Source organism: Saimiri boliviensis, chromosome 1 (genome assembly GCF_048565385.1).
Source record: "Saimiri boliviensis isolate mSaiBol1 chromosome 1, mSaiBol1.pri, whole genome shotgun sequence".
NCBI lineage: Eukaryota > Metazoa > Chordata > Mammalia > Primates > Cebidae > Saimiri > Saimiri boliviensis.
In genome coordinates, this window is record NC_133449.1 from 14,147,546 (window position 1) to 14,167,182 (window position 19,637).

Sequence of the window (19,637 nt, forward strand, 5' to 3'; positions counted from 1 at the left end):
TTCATCAAAACCTTTTAAGGAAAAATAATATTATTCATATTTGAAAGATGAATAAACTGAAGCACATAGGAATTAGGCATCTTGCCTAAAGCCATACAGTAAATAAATAAGGAAGCCAGAATTTGAATCCAGGCACTCAGAATAGAACCCTGAAGCTAAAGCTGACCTGTGGTAGGAGAACAAGCTCAGACACTAGGATCAAAGGCAAAGACACAGAGAGCAATTAAAACAACATTAGAGCAAGAGGGATGATGGAATGGCAACGTGAGGACATGCATAAATTAAGCTCCTTGTCTTGATAATTTAGAAATAGGCTGAGAATTTGCTGGTAGTAGTGGTATGTCAAGTACATGCTTTAAAATAGAAACCATACTTTAACTATGTGGTATGTCTATAGTTAGATTCAACCTTTTGACAACTTGAAAACAAATAAATACCTCATTATGATAAAGGTAATTACTAAGAAAGGAAAACAAAATGAATCATCCTTGGTCGCTATACAAATGTACCATGACACCAGAAATAAATACCTAGAAGAACAAGCAGAACACAAATCTAAGCAGGCACTTTACAGTTTTAAATAAGCACATATCTACTTTTTTAAAAATTTGAAGTTATCCCTATCAATCAGCAATGCACTTATTGCAAGTTTTCCATAGATTCTCTACCTTGTGCTATTGGTTGTAGGAAAATTTAAGCAAGAAGGAGGAGGTGAGTAGAGGAAATAGAAAAAGAGAGAGAGAAAGCCCCTCTGACTCCCAAAGCTACAGCTATCAATTCTAATTCAGTTGCAATTGACCAATGTGTATTAAACTTCCATCTCGAAGCATAGATAGTGCTCAATGATAGCAATACTGGTGGAAACATCATAGATACAGTCCCTCCCCTAAAAAGGTCACAGTCTTATAGTGGATACAGACACAGAGGTGGGTAGTGGCAACATAGCAGGGAAAGAACAGGGAACAGTGGGAGCACCTAGCAGGGCACCCAAGGCAGATTCTTTGTAAGTCAGAGAAGGCTGCCAGGAGGAGGTAAAATCTAAACTGAAATGAAGAAAGAATGTTTTTTGTCAAGAGGACTGGAAGAAAGAATCTCAGCAGAGGGAGCATAAGCAGTAACACAAATAACAACACAGGCTCTCAATGAGGCAGAGAAGAGTTAAAATCAAATAGGTCAGGCATGTTGGCTCACGCCTATAATCCTAGCACTTCAGGAGGCCAAGGCAGGTGGATGACTTGAGGTCAGGAGTTTGTGTCCAGACTGGCCAACTTGGGGAAACCCTGTATCTACTAAAAATACAAAATCTTTAGCCAGGAGTGGTGGGGGCGCCTGTAATCCCAGCTACTCCAGAGGCTGAGGCAGGAGAATCGCTGGAACCTGAGAGGTGGAGGTTGCAGTGAGCTGAGGTCACACCACTGCGCTCCAGCCTGAGCAACAGAGCAAGGATCTGCCTCAAAAACAAATAAATAAACAAATAAGCTTAATCAGTAAGGCTGAAGCAAGAAGCAAGAGGGCAGGTAGCAAAAGATGAGGTGGAGCAGAAAACAAGATCATGAATCTGACCTACGGACGTTCAATATTTTCCTGAGGGAAATGGAGAGTTATTGAGAGTTTCAAGCAAGGAAGTGACCTAAAAACTGTACACTTCAGAAATCGCTCTGTATATAGTACAGGGAGATGACTATGGGGAACAACATTGGGGTTGGGGCAATAATTTGTAGCCATGTAGATAGGAGTGCCTGGTGCCTGGGACTAAGGTGAGCTGTAGAAAGGGACTAAAGGGGACAAATGAGAAAGAATATGCATGAGGGAGAATGTACAGGAGCTGGACATGGCCATATGTAGCCGGAGTAAAGGAAAAGTGATGGATAATGCCTAGGCACTGGCTTGCAAAACTGGGAGGGCAACAGTGCCTATCAGCAAATAAAGACACAAAGAAAAGCACAAGAAGTGCTCAGAGCTTGGTACATCCTGGCCTTTCCATGTCTGTGGAACAGCCACAGGACATGTCTTCTAGGCAGTTGAATATTTGAGTCTATAGCTCCATTAGAGAGTCATCAGATGGAAATGGGATGAAAGCCAGAGAGGCAGATATGATTGCCTTCAATATGACTTTTCAAAAAGCCAGTCAGTGGAGATGCATTGAGAAAAGAATCTGGGAACAGAAGTCCTGAAGAAAACCATGATTGAAAGAAGTTAAAGGAAATGAGTCCACAAAATGTTGTACGATGAAGAGCCAGAGAGGTTGAAGGAAACCAGGAGAGTATAGTGCAATGGAAGGAAAGGAAGAGTCTAGCTCAACAAGGAAGAAGTTTTCCTCTGCCACATGTTTCTCAGAAGTCAAGTAAGGTAAAAACCCAGAAACATCTCTCACATTCAATGCTGATGAGACCACTGGGCCCTTTGGTGAGAGCCGCTCAGTGATGGAGTGATGGCTGCATAAGACAGCCTGTGGTGGGTTGGGATAAACTGTAAGATGGGAGAGTATCTCAAGGGAGAGGCACAGTCAGGAGATGTTTTTAAGATGTGAGGCACAAATATAATTCCATGCAACTGGGAAGCAGTTGGAGAACAGGTGGAGTTATACATGAAGGTGCAGAGAAGTGGTCATTAAAAGTGTGAGGTCCTTGAGAAGGAAAAAAGAGATGTCATTCAGAGCCCAGGGTGACTGACATGTCTTTGCCAGGATGGGTCCAGCAAAGACACAAATAGAAGGGCAATCCAGAAGCAGCACAAAGAGCATAAAAGTTACTCTTTGCAGAGACAGAACCAATACTTTCATGATCAGTCAGTAGCCTAAAAAGGAATTTGACATTGAGGACCGGAGAGTTTTCCTGTTTACGTTTCCTGTTTCCTGCTCTAACCACAGCCTATAAGCATGGTGGGTGGGGGCACAGCAGTTTGAGCAAGGAGAAAAAAATATAAAGCCTGAGCTCTACCATACACCTGCAATATGACTTTTAAACAAGCCACTTGACTTCACAATGCAAACTGATACCTTTATTTACCAGCTTAGTATGAGTAAGTCTAAAATGAGTCTCAGTGTTGTTGAAATTAACCAGAGAATGTCTGGAGAATGAAACTCCAAGTATTTATTAAGTGTCTACTCCTCAGAGGCTGTCCCTGTACTTAAGAATATATAGATTTTTTTTTTTTTACATTTGAGTAGCATTTGACTTGTAATTACCATACTGCATCCAAAATGCCTGGAAAGAATGTTCAAAATGCAAATTTCCTAGAGTCAATCCTGAGACTAAGTTTCAGTAGCTTGGGGATAGAGCCTGGGAATCTGCATTTTTATCAGGTTCCCTGATAATGCTAGAGGACCATTTGGAAACCTAACAGTATACATCACACAGCACACCTTCCCACACATTGTCTAATTTAATACATGTATTAGGCATTGAAGTGCTCAAATTAGTGATAACTGAAACAAACACAAATACTGAGAGCTCACTAAACAAAACATTCCATTATTCACGTGCACATTGAGTCAGGCAAGGTGTATCTATTGAATGCACACTGCACCAAACCCTATGCTTGGCAAAGGGAATACAGACTTGAACTAGACTTTGGGTTTTTCCTCAAATATTCTTTAGTCTATTAATAAGGAAAAAGAGGAAAGTCAACCCATGATGCCAGCTCAATTTGATAAGTGTTTTGACACATTTCTGACACATCTTGTGTCCAATATACACATGGTGCTACAGAAGCATAAAGGAGAGTTTCACTTACAGTGGGCTGAGGGGACAGATAGATTGGAGGGGCTGACACTTGGAGGGGTTATGAATTTTGAGTGGAGGTTAGATCAGACAGGCAGGGAAAGACATTCCAGAGAAAAGAAAGAGCTAGCAGTGTATCTGTACTAGTGACCCATGCCTACCCAGGAAAGCGCAATTGTCACTGATAAGGGGAAGTGGACCCACACAAAAGGCGTGCATTCTCCAACGATCTGAAGAAGACACAGAGAAAAATGAATGCAGGTGACGATATCTTTGTATAATCCACATAAAAATATATTAAACCAATTAGTGCTAAAGGTTTTGCCCAGGGAGCATTCATGAGTCTTTAATGGTTCAATGATAAGAAGCCACGAAAGACACTTTAATATGAACACTCAGTTATAGCAAGAAACTTAGAAAACATGGAAATGTGGAAGCCAAACTTGGAAGAGGGCACTGAAGAAGAAATTGATAGAATGTCAATACGTGCATGCAGGTTAAGGGAAACAGGATACCAGCTGCAAGATACTAACCAGGACGGGTTTCCCAGGCTATAAAAGGAGAAAGCAGGTAAGATGTTTAGAGAGTTGGGTAAGTTAGCGACATTGAAGCTGTAAACATTTCTAGAACAAATAGCAGGGAGATACGGGCTAGTACCTAGAGGGGACAGATGTGTTCATTAGCGACTTACTTAAATTCTAGGTGATGTGAACATGCAGAAATGCTGCAGGGATTCCAGGCAAGTTAGCCCTGAGAGTCAGAACAGACACAAAGAAAGGAGGAGGGGTGTGTGTGTGTGTGTGTGTGTGTGCTGCGGTGGGGGGAGATTTTTATTGTTCCGAGATAGGTCTAAAATGAAGGAGAGTCTATCAATCAGTACAGGCTAACTGCTATAATAAATAACCACATAAGTTTGAAGTGGCTTAACCCCAGATTTATTTCTTCACAGTCCAATGCAGTTTTCTTGGGAGGGGAAATTATCAGCTCTACACAGTCACTCAGGAGTCCTGGCCTTCTTTCATCTAATGGCTCTCCATCTATTAGATCCTAGGAGTCCTACCATGAATCCTCTACACATGGCCAAATGGCAAAAGAAAGTTCTGGAAGATGGTGTTAATGGTTTCAGTTTCAGGAGCCGCACCTGAGAGTGGCTTACTCTACTTCCACCCACATTCCGTTTGCCAGGACTCAATCACAGGGCACAAGGTAAATGACTGCAGGGATACTGGGACTTGTCATTTAGCTGGGTGCCCAGAAGGAAGGCAAATGGGATTGGTAAAGCCATATCACTATCTCTAATCCAGATGGATAGAGAGTACTCTTTGGCTCGGATCAGGATTAGTATGTAAACTGCCTAAGGCAGTCAAGCACAGGAGATGGAACAGTTTATTTCATTAAAGGATGAAGTGGGGCATATAATTTTTCTGAACCCTTACTCCAGGGCCAATTTTAAAAGATGACAGTTTGAGCCAAGGACCTGTTCAGTCAAATTTGGAGAAAAGCTTTTCATATAGTGCCAAAGAAGCGACCAAAAAGAAAAGAGAAAAATGGTAATACACCAGATGGCACCAGTAGAAAAGATCACATACATTTGAGTGACTCTTAATCATTCCCCCGTAACTTTTTCCCATGCAAATTCCTTACACCAGGAAACGTTCATTTGAAACGATTAAAACTCCTTCAGGGAACCCCCACCCCACTCCCCACCACCACATGATCAGCTCAGGGGCTCACACGCTGAAATCTACAGAGAGCTTTAGCTCTCAGAGTATTTGAAGGATAGGCAGGGCTCTCACCACCTTAATACAGAAGCAGTCCTACACCCCAGTCAAGGAAAGCCTTGGACGCTCTAACTATAGCTCCCTTTTGCCTGGGGCAAAGGAGAAAGAGAACTGCACAGCTGTCATAAACATGTAGGGTATGAGATCGTCTCTCTTCCACCAAGAATAATAATAAGGTAGCCTCGATTGAAAGCTTACTGTGTCAGATACTGTGCTTACATGTATAAACTCACAACAATTCAGTGAGGTAGCCACTATTATTATCTCTTTTTTACAGATAAGGAAGTTTCTTGATGCCCACAGAGGTTAAATAACTGACTCGAGATTACCCGGCAATAAATGTTGAAAAAGAGTTTAAATTAGTTGGTTTTCAGAGTTTGTGGTTTAGACAATTATATTCTGCTTTTGACAGCACTGTGTTTTCTCACTGTAAAAGCAGTCCAGATGGAGTAAAAAATAAAAGTCAAATAAAACTATTTGAAAACAATATTTTGTGATAAACAGAAACCATTTTCTACAATCAGCATCCGTTACTTGATTGGTATATTTCTTAATTTATGATCTGGTAATTGCCCAAGGACGACAAGGTGTAGACGTACTTTCCTTAGTTTACTTTTAGCTCCCTGTACTTCAAGCCTCACAGGCAATGTGTTCCCTGCCTTGTTTCAAGGGGACTCTAGGGTATTTTTTCTCCCATGTGATTCCAAAAGCAGTTAGCCTTTTAGCCTAGCAGGGGGGAATGGGAGGAAATAAAGAGAAAAAAAAATTAAACCTTAGGCACTATATCTCCAATCACTGACAAAATTATATTTTAATTATGGTTTTAAATAAAAATATTATATTTAATATTATATTTTAATTAATTTGTATAGTATTGGAATACTAAACAAAGCGGAACTGCCTGCTTACTCTGTAGTCTGGAGCAGAACGAAATAGAACAGGTAGGGCAGAACACGGCAAAAGGGTTGTAAATGTTTGTGCACAAGGTTTGATCTTGGGGATGGAGGAAGGATTTTTTTTTTAAGTTATTCAAATGCTAGGTTGCTTCCGAAGAGTTATTATTCTCAGACATCAATAATGAACTCTTCAAATACCCTCATCCCAGACAGCTCTGAGTCCAGTTTATAACAAGACCAATAACTCGCTTCTTGATCTCTAAAGTGACTTGTTCCATTCTCCTGACTTCAGGGCCAAAATGAGTTGTTTATTAGTTACAGCAAGTATAAAAAAGGCCATCACAACCTGTGGTCGGTTCCATGAACGACAACTTGTTTTCTAATAACTGCCACATGGACAATAGCCAAATTTCTGAAAAGATTTAGATACACCAAATGCATACAGATGGTCATTTTAAAGTCCTTTTCCCCAGCAATATTTTAGCATCGAATTTGATAAATCACTACATTTGGAAGCTGTGAGGGTGTACAGAGACCTTCAGAAAGCAAACATTAACTGGAGGCTTGGCAGTTTGAAGCTCTTCAAGCAGAAAAGTCTGGCAAAGAACAAAAGGGGTTTGTGATATGCATCAGTCTCCATGTAACCTTGAGCCAATCAGCTAACTTCTCTGGAACACCAATTTTCTCATTTTATGAAACAAGATTTCATTCAGTCAACAGGATAACCTAGTGAAGGCCTGACTCTGGAATCCCACAGGCCTTGGATGGATTGCTGGCACTAGCACTGGAGCTTTTGTCTCCTTGTTTGTTACAATTTGGATATTGGTGAGTACCCTACAGAGGAATCATGATTAAATTGTCTACTTAATTTACTCTTAAGTGCCTGGCCACGTGTAAGTGGTCAATACAGGCTGTTTTCATTTTTACTATTACCAATGGAACCTACTGCATGCCTAGCATTGGGTAAGAGGCCCAGATTACAAGGTTGTGCAGAATGCAAGTCTATTCTCAAGGAATTCATTTTGCAGGGAAGAGGCAGGGGCCACAAATAGGAAGCATCAAATTCCCTATTGAGAAAGAAAAGAGGCTTCATAGAAAAGCTGCTGGAGCCCAGGCTTAAAGATAAGTAGCGTTGGGACCAGAACCAGATGTCTAAGAACTCTTTGAGGCTTAAAGTCAGAAACTTTTGAAAATATTGGTCCAGAATGTTGTATACACAAAATTAGAACACATTCATTCATTAACTTTCCATCCAGAACTGTAATCATTAACCACAGCTCGACACTCCCTTTCCCACAAAACCAAACAAAACTTGCTTAGCAATCCAAATCCTGGGGCTTGGAAAATACTTTTATGTCCTACTCTCTGCTTGCATATATGAACTCACACAGGTGAGTTGTGAAGTACTCCTCCCATACTCAGAAAACCGGAGGCCAGTATCACAGGCACAGCCAGGGAATGGACCGGCCAAAGCTCAGGCTTTTGGATCGCATTTGACTCGGGGCATCCAATTTTAAACAGGGCACCAGCCCAGGGTCAGCAGTCTCACTCCAGTCAAAGACGAGGAGCCAACGGTCGCAGGCGCAATTTTAAAGACGTCTGGAGAAGAAAAGGGTCTTCGATCCCAGGGCCATCGGGAGCCAAGGCTCTTGGGGGATCCCAGCTCCCGCCTGGGACAATGTCGCTGACCGCCCCGGGCCGCTCGCAGTGCCCGGGCCACGCTGGGGTGCACTGGGGTTTCTTCTCCACACCCAGACTTAGCTTCGCCCCTGGAGGAGTCTGTCTTCCTGGAACACGGAACGCGGGCGGACTGTGTTCTCGGTCACAATCGGCTCGGACCCGCCGGGGGCCACGGGCGCTAGCAGGCAGCAGTGCCTCGCAAGAAGCGCCGCGCCCCGCTCCGGTGCGCACACCTCCGCTCCCGCCGGCAGCGTGCGGTCTGGTGTGCGGGGGACGGGGCGGGGCGCGGCGGGGCGGAGCCGAGCGCACTGCAGGCCCGCCCCTGCGCCCCTCCCCCGCCGGCGGAGATTGACGGGGCTCGGGCACCCACCCCAACCAATGAGCGCGTCCTGGGGCGGGCCCTGGAACCGGCTGCTCCTGCTACTTAGAGTCGTCGGCGCGGCTGTGGGAAAGCAGAGTCGAGCCGGGACTGTCCAGGGGGAGCAGGCGCCCCGGCCAGCGCAGACCCGGAGGCGCACGGGCACCGCACCGCACGGTTCGGCGCGGAGCAGTGCGGAGCCACAGCCCCACGCGCAGCCCAGGACTCACTCGCCACCGCCGCCTCCGCAGCACCCATGGGGACCAGGAGACTTTAAAGGAGTTTGGGGTTTCGGGAGCAGGGAAATCACGGGTAGGGAGAAGCGGCTTTCTTTGCCTTGGAAACGGTTTTTCTTCGATTGTTTGGATCCTGTGCTGGGTTGGAGGGAGGGGGTCTTTGAGCTGAAAGTGGACCTCTCTGCACACACACGCTCCCACCCACACCCACACACATACACTGCACTGGCTTTCTCCGTCCTCCCCTGCCCCTTTGTTAGGTTATTTTAGACAGAGCAGCCTCGCCCTGGCGCAGTCCGATTGGCTCTGCTGGGGACAAGGCAAGAGAAGTAAGGGGCAGAGTGCACCTGCCTGGGAGGGCAGGTGTGCCCGGGTGCTTGGGCGTACGTGCATCGGCGAGCGTGCAAGCGTGGGGCTGAAACGGTGCACGAATGTGTGGGGTCTAAGTGTGCCACTGTGTCGTCGCGAAGGTTTGTCATTGTGGGTGTATGTGACATTATACACCAGTACACCAGCCTGCCAGTGTCTGGACTCCCAAGTGTCCAAAATGTTGCTGGTGTCAATTGAATGCCTGAGAATGTGTCCGATTGTCATTGTGCGAGCCGCTGTAAGGGGAGGAAGGCAACCTAGTGCGAAACTGGGAGGTGGGCTGGAGACATGGGAGCTCAGCTTGCTCCCAGCTCACGGGCCTTAGGCTCCCTTCTCCCTCCCAGCCCACCCCTCCGTCCTTCCCCGGTGTCCGTCTCCCACGCTGCCACAGCCAGCGCTCTCCTCCCCACGGGGACCCCGCAACCTCTCCAGCCAGCCTGGGTATTTTCTTCTGGGAGTTGGATCGGGTTCCCGGAAGGGGTCGGAGGCTGTGCGGTGGCGTTTGCTCTCGCGGTCGCCTTCTGGACCGGTGGCGGCTTATCTGCCCCTCCTACCCGCGGGGAGGCACGGGGGACTCGGCTGTAAAGGGTGACTCTGGTGAGAGCACATAGGTGAGCCGGCAGGTCCCAGGGGCACGCACGCCTTGGGGAGGGACACCGAAAGGGACAGCCCCGACTCTGATGGTGTCTCTGCCTCTCTGTGCTCCGCAGATCCCCGCTCCTGGCCCTCGCCTCGCCGCCTCATTGATGGGCAACCAACTGGACCGCATCACCCACCTCAACTACAGCGAGTTGCCCACAGGGGACCCGTCGGGGATTGAGAAGGACGAACTGCGGGTCGGGGTCGCCTACTTCTTCTCGGATGATGAGGAAGACCTGGACGAACGCGGGCAGCCCGACAAGTTTGGAGTGAAGGCCCCCCCGGGTTGCACCCCCTGCCCGGAGAGCCCCAGCCGCCACCACCACCACCTGCTGCACCAGCTGCTTCTCAACGAGACTCAGTTTTCCGCCTTTCGGGGCCAGGAATGCATCTTTTCCAAAGTGAGCGGCGGCCCGCAGGGCGCGGACCTGAGCGTCTACGCGGTCACCGCGCTGCCCGCGCTCTGCGAACCAGGAGACCTGCTGGAGCTGCTGTGGCTGCAGCCCGCGCCGGAGCCGCCCGCGCCCGCCCCGCACTGGGCCGTCTACGTGGGCGGCGGGCAGATCATCCACCTGCACCAAGGCGAGATCCGCCAGGACAGCCTGTACGAGGCGGGCGCGGCCAACGTGGGCCGGGTGGTGAATAGCTGGTACCGCTACCGCCCGCTGGTGGCCGAGCTGGTGGTGCAGAACGCCTGCGGCCACCTGGGCCTCAAGAGCGAGGAGATCTGCTGGACGAACTCGGAGAGCTTCGCCGCCTGGTGCCGCTTCGGCAAGCGGGAGTTCAAGGCGGGAGGGGAGGTGCCGGCCGCCGCGCAGCCCCCGCAGCAGCAGTACTATCTCAAGGTGCACCTGGGGGAGAACAAGGTCCACACCGCCAGGTTTCACAGCCTGGAAGACCTCATCCGCGAGAAGCGCCGCATCGACGCCAGCGGCCGCCTGCGCGTGCTCCAGGAGCTCGCCGACCTCGTGGACGACAAGGAGTAGCCGCCGAGGGGCTGTCGGCCCCGCCGCCTCCCCGCGTGCCGCACCCGTCCCGTCCCCGCACCCGGACTTTGCGGCCCGCGGTTTTCAACCCCAGTCCCCTCGCGCGCCCGCCGCCGGTGGCCCAGGCCCGGGCTGCACCTTCGCATCCCCCTCCCGGGCCGGCGGCAGGAAGTCTCAGGAACTGCCCCGGGGCGGAAAGGGCGCAGCGGAAAGGGTGGTGACGGTGCTGGGAGACCCGGCGTGCGCTTTCCCCTTAAGATGTGAACCGGGAAAGGGGAAGGGGCTGAGGGGAGAAAGAACGTGGCCTCCCCTGCGAGTCTATGGTCAGTGACTGTGACCCGACCGGGAAACGACCCTCTTCTCAAAAGCTACGATCACCGCCCGGAGCGCGCGCGCACAGACCGGTCGCAGGCGAGAATTGGTCTTTTCAGGGCACAGTTCAGCTCCTCTGTGGCTGCGTCCCCAGATGGCAGGATTTCCAAGAAATCGAGACTGTCCCTCGTGCACTTGGGAATAATAATTCCCCAAGACAGCACTTGGGGATTCCGGGTTATCCTGAGGCTGCCCGGGACTTCTCCAGCTCTCCAGCCCCAGGTCTCCCGACATTGTGTTCCAGGCTGCGGGCTAAGCCAGACAGTGTTCGCCTCCCGTTCTTTCCACCGAGGGAAGCGAACGCCACCCCCACCCGCCTTTGCCTGCGAGTCTCCCTCGCTGGCCGCAGGGAAGCCAGTCCGGTCCCGGGAGGAAGATGGCGCAGCAAATTCGGTGAGGACGGCCGGCCCCGCCCCCGACAAGGAGCTCGCGCGTTCACCTGGTGTCTGGGAACTTGAATGTGTGATGGGCGCTTATTGTTCTGAACCCTTGATGGCTCCCTCCTCGGGCTGCATTTCAAAAATAGTCATATTTTTAAAGGAGTTGGAGGAGAGGGAGGGGGAGGACATGGCACCATTCCAGAAACCAGCATTATTACAACACCATAGCCAGTATATTTAGTTTGGCTTTTCCTAACATAGAAATCTTTGAAGGTGGGAGAGTGGAAATAAAGTTTTAAAAATGAGAGAGCAGTTTTCCAACTATGTCAACAAAGCCTATCGTGTTGATGTTTTTATTGATCATTTTAGCAACATGCTAATAAAATTTCAAATTGAAATTTTTATTTTCATGGCTTTAATCCATGATAGTTTAAATACTGGGGGCCATTAAGAGTGGATGTAGCTAAGAGCTTAGCTAACATTGCCTTTTCACTCTATTTTTCTCAAATATTATAAGAATTCTGTTTTTGACTATTGTAGTTAGTTTTTTGGCTTTAAACAGCAGCCCTAGTAATGGTGGAGTTGTTAATGAATGTGTATATTGTACTGAATTTCTGTCAGTTAAGGGGTTCACTGCTTTGGTGGAAATTGCTAGCAGGTTCCATGATGTTTCTTTTCTCCATGTTGTACCTCATTATCATTTCAAATTTGCATTTCTATTTTTCTTCTTCTCCTCCTGATCCCTTTAAAACTGAATCTAGAGTTGGTGGCTTTTCCCCCTCCTCTTTAGCTAGTTCCTCAGTTCAGTTCTTGCTGAAAACAGGGAAGAACTAGTAGGATCAGGACAAATGTGTGTTTTTCAAAAACTGAAGGCTGGGTGTGAAACCCCTTCCTTGGACAAGGATTATAAACTTCTCTCCTCCTGCTGCAGCCCCAGCCTAACTGATAGTTACTTGATTCAATGTGTTAGACGCTTATAGCATTTAGGTCTCTTTCAAGGGAATTTGTCAAATAATGCTGTTTAGCTAATTGTTGCAAGCAATTGCACATTAACAGCTGTGATTTGGTTGGACAGAAACTATTACGACCAAAGCCAGTTTCTTGGCATTTCAAAAATAATGCAATAAAAACTAGTTGAGGTTAGCTGAGACTGAAAATGCCTTTTTCATGATAAATGATTCACTTCTATTTTTTTTTCTTTCTTTTTTTCTTTGGTTTTCATCCTGGATTCATTCCCTGACCTTAAATCAAAAGGTCAGATCAATGAAATATGAACTAAAGTATTTTTCTTAAACCTATTGAGTGATTTATTTTTTAAAAAATGTTTAAATGCATATGCTTTTCTTTTAGCACAACAGCAAAACTTTCGTAATAACTCACTTACCCTTGCATGTATAAATAACTGAAAGTCATTTATTTCCCTAACTTATTCCTCTTTCAAATAACAGGTGGCAGATCATAAAACGAAATTCTTTATTGTATCTACACATTCCACATTCCTTACTGTGTCCTGTTACTGTATCTTGGCTCCCTGCTGTATTAAACACCATCTTAAGCACTTGTTCCTTCAGGACTCCTTCTTGACATTTTATCTTCCCCTCAAAGTCACTCAAGGGTGGGACTTCATCAAAAGAAATGAATTAGTCTCCATCACACCTAATATTAAGATTTATTTCCTCTGATGGTACATAGATTTCTCTCTCACTAAGAGGTCACTCATCACTCTCATAGAGGAATGGTTTGTCAGCTTTATACTTGCCGAGGCTAAACTGGCAGTAAAAATGAATTGGGTAGTTAAAGTGGCATTCGTTACGATATTGGCCTATTAAATGATCGGGTTCATGATAATACCTCTACAAACATGCAATAATAAAACAATAGTTACAGAAGAAACTTGAAAGGTTTGCAAGGTTTCTTATATTCTTGTTGAAATAATCATTTATTATCTCTTTGTTCAGTGTTAATAAGGTAACCCATGGCAGAAAAATTTGAGTAACAGTTCATCGTGCAGAGGATATGGTCAAGATATTACCTAATGGCTTTATCCTGAAAAAGGTGTATATGTTGACAATATGAGTGAAACCAAGATGGTGAAATTTCCCATGGCAGATAGCATGGGCACAGTTGATTTTTATTGTGGGTGAATGTAACCATTCTGTATTTTACCAGAGGTGTAGAAATTAGCCCAAAAGTTTCCTAAACACTTCAATGGTATTAGGAATTTAGTTTTGGTATTAGTTGTCCTCTAGAGACCGCAGCTTCCTAGTAATTTCCATGATGTTGGGTGTGGCTAAGCTGGGGATGGGTTCTGTTGAGCCTGCGCTGGTGTAGAGGAAAGATTTCTTTATACTACATCTTTTCTCCACTTTCAGGTAGTGAAAACAAACTATGATTTAAAAAGAAAAGAAAAAGAAGAGAAAAGACAGGAACTTTTACTTCAAAGAGTGCTTTGTTCCACTTTTATTTAAACCAAAAATAAAATAAAATAAGGAGGAGGGCTGGATATACTTTAAACAAAACCAGTCCTGAAATGCTGTTATTCTCAAAGTACATTCCTTCTATTAAAAAAAAAAAAAGCTATAGAATTTACATACATTTGTAAAAGTATGAGTTAAATCGATATAAAGTGTTCCTTAATATTTAAAAATGTAAGCTGCTGTCATGACAGTATTTTATTAAAATAATATGTATTATAGTCAGGAAAGAATTGTGCTAGATTAGAACATCAAGCACAGAGGCAGCTGTATGCTTTACTTTATTTTTTTTTAACTTTTTTGTTTACCTTCCCCTATGTATAATTTTTCTGTGGTGAACACTTTTATTGGAACATGGCTATTTTATTTTTCTTGGAAACATACGCTATTGGTATTTACAAAATAATGAATTACCCGAATAAGCAGTATAAACTAAAAGTCTTCAAACATCACTTTATTGATCACTTATGTTTTGTGGTGCACTTTCAACATCCCTAAGAGTTGAATGTCTTAGTCGTCTAAGTGGAACAGGGTCAAATTTCAATGAAATTTATAACAATCGCACGGTCATAATATACCAACCTAATTTTCTTTTATTCATAGGCATATCTTTAAAGCTTCTTGTTTTTGAACAAATGAAGAGAATCCAGTTAATTTTTGCCTTTTAGAGGTGATTTGCCACATGCACAAAGGGTCTGTAGGTAAAAGACAGGCTTTTGGGTTTCCTGAAACATTAAAAACTGTATTTACAGAATAGTTATCTAACACTCGAGTCAATGTGTATTTTTTGAAAATCACTAGCTATTCATGTAATATACATATATACATGTGTACATAAACATACATGTACACTTACATAGTTGTAAATACACACATATACATATATAATCTGTGTACACATACGTTGCTGTCTAAAGCTAGCAATTGTTTCATTCAGATACACACACACACACACACACACACACACACACACACACAAACATACAGACTACTTAAAAACGAAATGGAGAGTGACTTGAGATACAAAACAACAGGAGGAAAAAACCCTGGCAGTCATGTAGCTAATGTATAACTGGGCAGCAAGCAGCTATGCTTAAAGCTAACAATAAATAAAAAGAAAATGTGGGAGTTGTGCAATTAGTTTTGTTCTCATTTCTGGAAGAATATATTACTGATTTCTCTAACTAAAAAGAAACAATTCAAAGGAAAGCTGTAAATATTAGGAGGTAATTGAAAAATAAGAAGCAAGATAAAGTGGGGAGGTTATGAGATGATATAATGAGCTAATAAGCTTTTCAACAGGGGACATCTGTTCTCCCTTCTAACTGAAGACAAGAAAAGCTAGGATCCTCTCTTTCAATCATTTAGTAATTTTTAAAATCCCATTATTTCATAATTCAAAGTTTACCTTTGAGCTTGGATTTTTACCTCATTTGAACTCTAAATAGAAGAGGTTTAAGTATTTGAATAACTGAAAAAAAAAAGAAAACAGTCTTCCCTGCCCTTGTCACTGACGATGACACTACTTGCAATTACTGTATTTTTTGGAAGAACACTCATGAATGGTTTCCTATGTCGTGGACTTTTATCATTCTTTTTGGTGGCTGATAGAACAAAGCACACAGTGGCTACTCCATAAATGTAAGACTACGGTAGCTGTCTAGTACAAGTGATTCTCACTGATTCTTAGTTGCCAGGAAAACCAGAAAGCATATCACTTGGCTTGCCTGCAAAGACGAGCCTAAATAAATTTCTCTAACTAAAATTTGCAGGGTCTTTCCACCTCAAAAGGCTCATGGAAATACACCTTATGGGGCTTAAGGCTAATTTCAGTTCAAGGGTATTTGGAATATTTGATTTGCTTCTAGCAGAGAAAACAAACTATCAAAGAATCCAGGAAAGGTAGAAAATGTTCTCTTGTCATTCAGTCAGAAAGGGAAAAACAAACTAACAGTTCTGTCTATAACTTTCGCAAGTTCGTCTCTCATTCACCTCAAGGAGAGATTTTTCTCACATGAAATCATAGGATTATTCCTTCAGATGGAAGCTTATTGTAGCTCTTTCTAAAAATTTTCTTTGGTATGTAGGAATAGACTTACTAGATGTACATCTAACTCTGGGAAAATTAGATTTGATGGAGTTTGGTCATGGGTGTTTTCTAAATAATCATTACTCATTTATATATTAAAATATTATAATAATTGCTATGCCCTTGGCTTTTATAAACCAATTTTTAATAGGAACATAAGTTCTGAACTTAATTTTGTCCAAAGGATAGATGTTTATGAAATACTAGGTATGAATACAGTCAATGTCCTAAATTTCAAGTGCAAAGTAAATGCTTCAAGAGTTACTTTGAGCATCATTTAATGTTTCGAAACATTGAAAAAGATCATACAAGGCTATTGCTTATATGTATCCTAAGAAAATTCTTGCCATCAATGTGTGATATAGACATTAATGTTGTATTTGAGAGCTTCTTTATTATAAGAACACTGACATTTGCTTTAGTACACAAGTTATTATTCTACATTAAGTCATTTTCCCCTGACAATCCTATGACATACCAGCTCTTTGCTCACTTCCAAGTCCACTGGAGATTTCAGATTTTGCAAGGGGGTAAGTAGATCTAGGGAAGTCATACCCATGATGACTTTGTAAAACATCTTTCAGCAATAGCATACACTTTACTTATTCCTATTTGCTTCTCGGTGCAAGAGTCTGACAAAGGGGTGTGAGCTAGAAGGAGGCAAGGCTCAAGGGTAGGGTTGCCAGATTTAGCAAATAAAAATACAGGATGCTCAGTTACATTTGAATTTCAGATAAATTATTATTGATTTTAGGATTATTGTTTTAGGATATATATGTTTCCTACAATATTTAGGTTGTTTGTACTGAACATTATCTGTTTATCTGAAATTCAAACATAACTGCATGTCCAGTACATTATCTGGCAATCCTACCCAAGGATAACTTTACCATCTCTAAGAAGCGATCAAGTCCCTTGACTTTTTGGAGCTGGCAAACAAAGGACCCATCCCCTACCCATGGCACTGATGATTTTTCAAGTGTCTTTTTAGGCCCAAGTCAGATTCAGGCCCAGAAATGAGCACATAGTACAGGAGAAGCCTGAGAAGGGTACACAGCTCCCATGATCATTGAGAGAGAGTTGGTTGTGTGTATGTGTGGGTTGGGGTGGGAAGGTGTTTCATGTGTCTCCATTCTTGTACTCTCTTGAGTCTATTTTATAGGAGACACCATCCTTTACCTGGGGATATGATTAATACATTCCTAGATATAGTCAGGAATATTGTATGCTACTGTTTTTTATCCCACCTGCTATTTATCCCATTCTGGATCATCACTTTACACCTGGCTGTTTCTATAGCTTCCTCACCTGTCTCTACCCCTCTAGCTCCTCCATCCAAACACCTATGGCCATAGTAATGTTTCTAACCACAGAATTATCACTTAAAAGTAAAGGCTGAGCTCCTTAGTGGGGCAGTCAGCATCTTCCATGGTCTGACCCCTATCTTAACCCACTTGTATTTTCTTCAACCTTCAGCTTACACTCAGGACATGGAAAACTTTTTGTAGAACATGTAGTTTTCATTCACACTTCTATGACTTTCTTTGTTGTCCCCTTTATCTGATTAGCATTCTAAATTTCTGAACAGCGAACTCTTGTTTATCTATGCTTTATGGTGAGCTCCATGCTAGCCCCTCAGGTGGCTTTACTCATTTTCTTTTATAGTTCCCACTGTAGTTTGTTAGCACCCCCAGACTCTCTCTCCAACTACAAACACCATTTACATCTGTCTCTTCCTAGGTCTATTGGGGAAGGCTCTGTGACTTGCTCATTTTTGCTGCTGAAAAGTCTAACACTTGCAGTAGCTGCTAAATTAGAGTCTATTCAATCAGCAGAGGAACTTGGGGTGGGAGAAGAATTGACTTCTCTGTAAGTATGTGAAGAATACTGCCCAGCATCTCTCTCGGAGGTGAACCATGGTAGGAAGGGGCTAAAAGTACATATCAACTTATACAGGATTCTCCTTAAGAGCCATACAGTAGAAATGTAGTTCGTTTAGAAAATAAGCTAGAATGATGTGAATGTTCATTGCGGTATATTACACACAAGTGATGGGAGATTAGCTATACAGAGTTTAAAAGGTTTCTCCGCCCTGGGTATACTGGTGCAAGCATTTCTTCTTGAATGAATTTATGAGTTTCATTACTATGGAAATACAGATTTTTAGCCTGTTGGTAAGTTAATTTCCACCCAGGTGAGATAGCTTTGGGTGTTGCAAATTTTGAAGGTGTCTGAGGTTTGATTTGCAAGAATTAAAGATGAGACCAGACATTTCCTAAATAGACCACTTTAGTGAATGGTCTCTAGAATGCCAGAGATGTTCAGTCAGTGAAAAAGAGAGTCTACTGAAAACCCAAGTACTATTTCCCTTTTGGAAAGGAAAATCTCTCCCAATCTTACTAAGCAAATTCACCTACAGCATGTATGGAAGAAAAAAAAAAATCACCTTGCCTAACCTGCCAGTAGGGGGCGCAGAAAGGAAAACAGCCTCTTTTGATTGATGGTTGGACCTCCAGGCTGGTTGAACAGCTAGAATAATTTGAAATGCAATTGAGCACTGAAAATGTAACCAGACTAATGTCTTATGAAATATATATGCTTTTATATTTAATGTTTTCCTTGGAACTCCTAGGAGGTGCACCCCTTACTTTTATAAGGACTTATTCTCTTAGCACCTCTGGGCATTTAAATTAGTTTAATCTGGTTTTGGACATGGTTAAGGTTGCCTGTGTCTAAGACAAGTTATTTTAATTTGGGATTTTAAACCACAATAACCTGTTGAGAAAAAAACGTGTCAAAATTCTAGAGAACTTCTTTAGAGTGAAATATTATTACTAATTTGGGATTCAAACTATAGGTAAATAGGAGTTCTAGTAAAACATTGCTTTTACCCTGAGAGCAATTCCCAGAGTAGACAGTGGAGGAGATTTTTCATTATGAAGCCCCACCATTCTGATTTTAGAAATCAGTTTTCCTTGTGTTGTCTGCTTTGTGTATAATTTTATTAAACAGGATCTATAAAAGAAAATGGGAGCAGAGGTAGTTACTTCATCCTCTAAAGGCCAACAAAACAAATGCTTTAAACCCAGATTGTTTCTGTCCATGTTACTTCCTTAAAGCCTTTATGGGCTTTCCATATCTCGAAATCAAATCTAGACTCCCTGGCAGCACGCAAACTCTGCTCCAACCTGTCATGTACTCCGTCCTCCAACCCCAGCCCTCAACCTCTGAAGCTTCACCCACTGATCTTCACAGTACCTTCTCACTAGCAGGCATCTGTACTGGACCACCAACCTTCCTCCAAAAGCCTAGTAATTGCATGCCTTTGCTCAAGCTGTTTCATTCGTATGGAACATTCTTCTCCTCTCCTTGGCACATGTAAAAATCTTCCTTATCCTGATCCCTGGTGAGAACCCTGTTCACTTACCAGCTGTTCTGTGAAGCCTCTCCTTTTCCTACTACACCCCTTACACAAACAACTAAAACTGGCCAAATTAATCCTCTCCCATTTGAGCTTCTGGTGTAGCACTTTCTCCAAACATTTAATGATCATGCCATCCATTTAATACTCCAGGTTTCAGCCTCTAAGCTATGTCAAACATAATCTATTTAAGTTAATGAGAACCTGATTGCCTTCTGAAATAAGTTTGAGAAA

General features: G+C 43.6%; 1 protein-coding gene and 1 pseudogene across 1 annotated transcript; both read left to right on the top strand.

The window, feature by feature from the left end:
* The first annotated feature begins 8,493 nt into the window (after positions 1-8,493).
* On the top strand, positions 8,494-12,983 carry LRATD1 (LRAT domain containing 1). The gene is made up of 2 exons (XM_003927204.4): positions 8,494-8,749; positions 9,753-12,983. The coding sequence occupies exon 2, from the start codon at positions 9,789-9,791 to the stop codon at positions 10,665-10,667; it is 879 nt and encodes a 292-aa protein (XP_003927253.1). The 5' UTR covers positions 8,494-8,749; positions 9,753-9,788; the 3' UTR covers positions 10,668-12,983.
* LOC104651248 (uncharacterized) lies at positions 10,988-12,983 on the top strand (annotated as a pseudogene).
* Positions 12,984-19,637: the final 6,654 nt, after the last annotated feature.

Excerpts from the sequence above, each read along its gene's own strand:
- LRATD1 (XM_003927204.4), top strand. The coding sequence starts at position 9,789 with ATGGGCAACCAACTGGACCGCATCACCCACCTCAACTACAGCGAGTTG.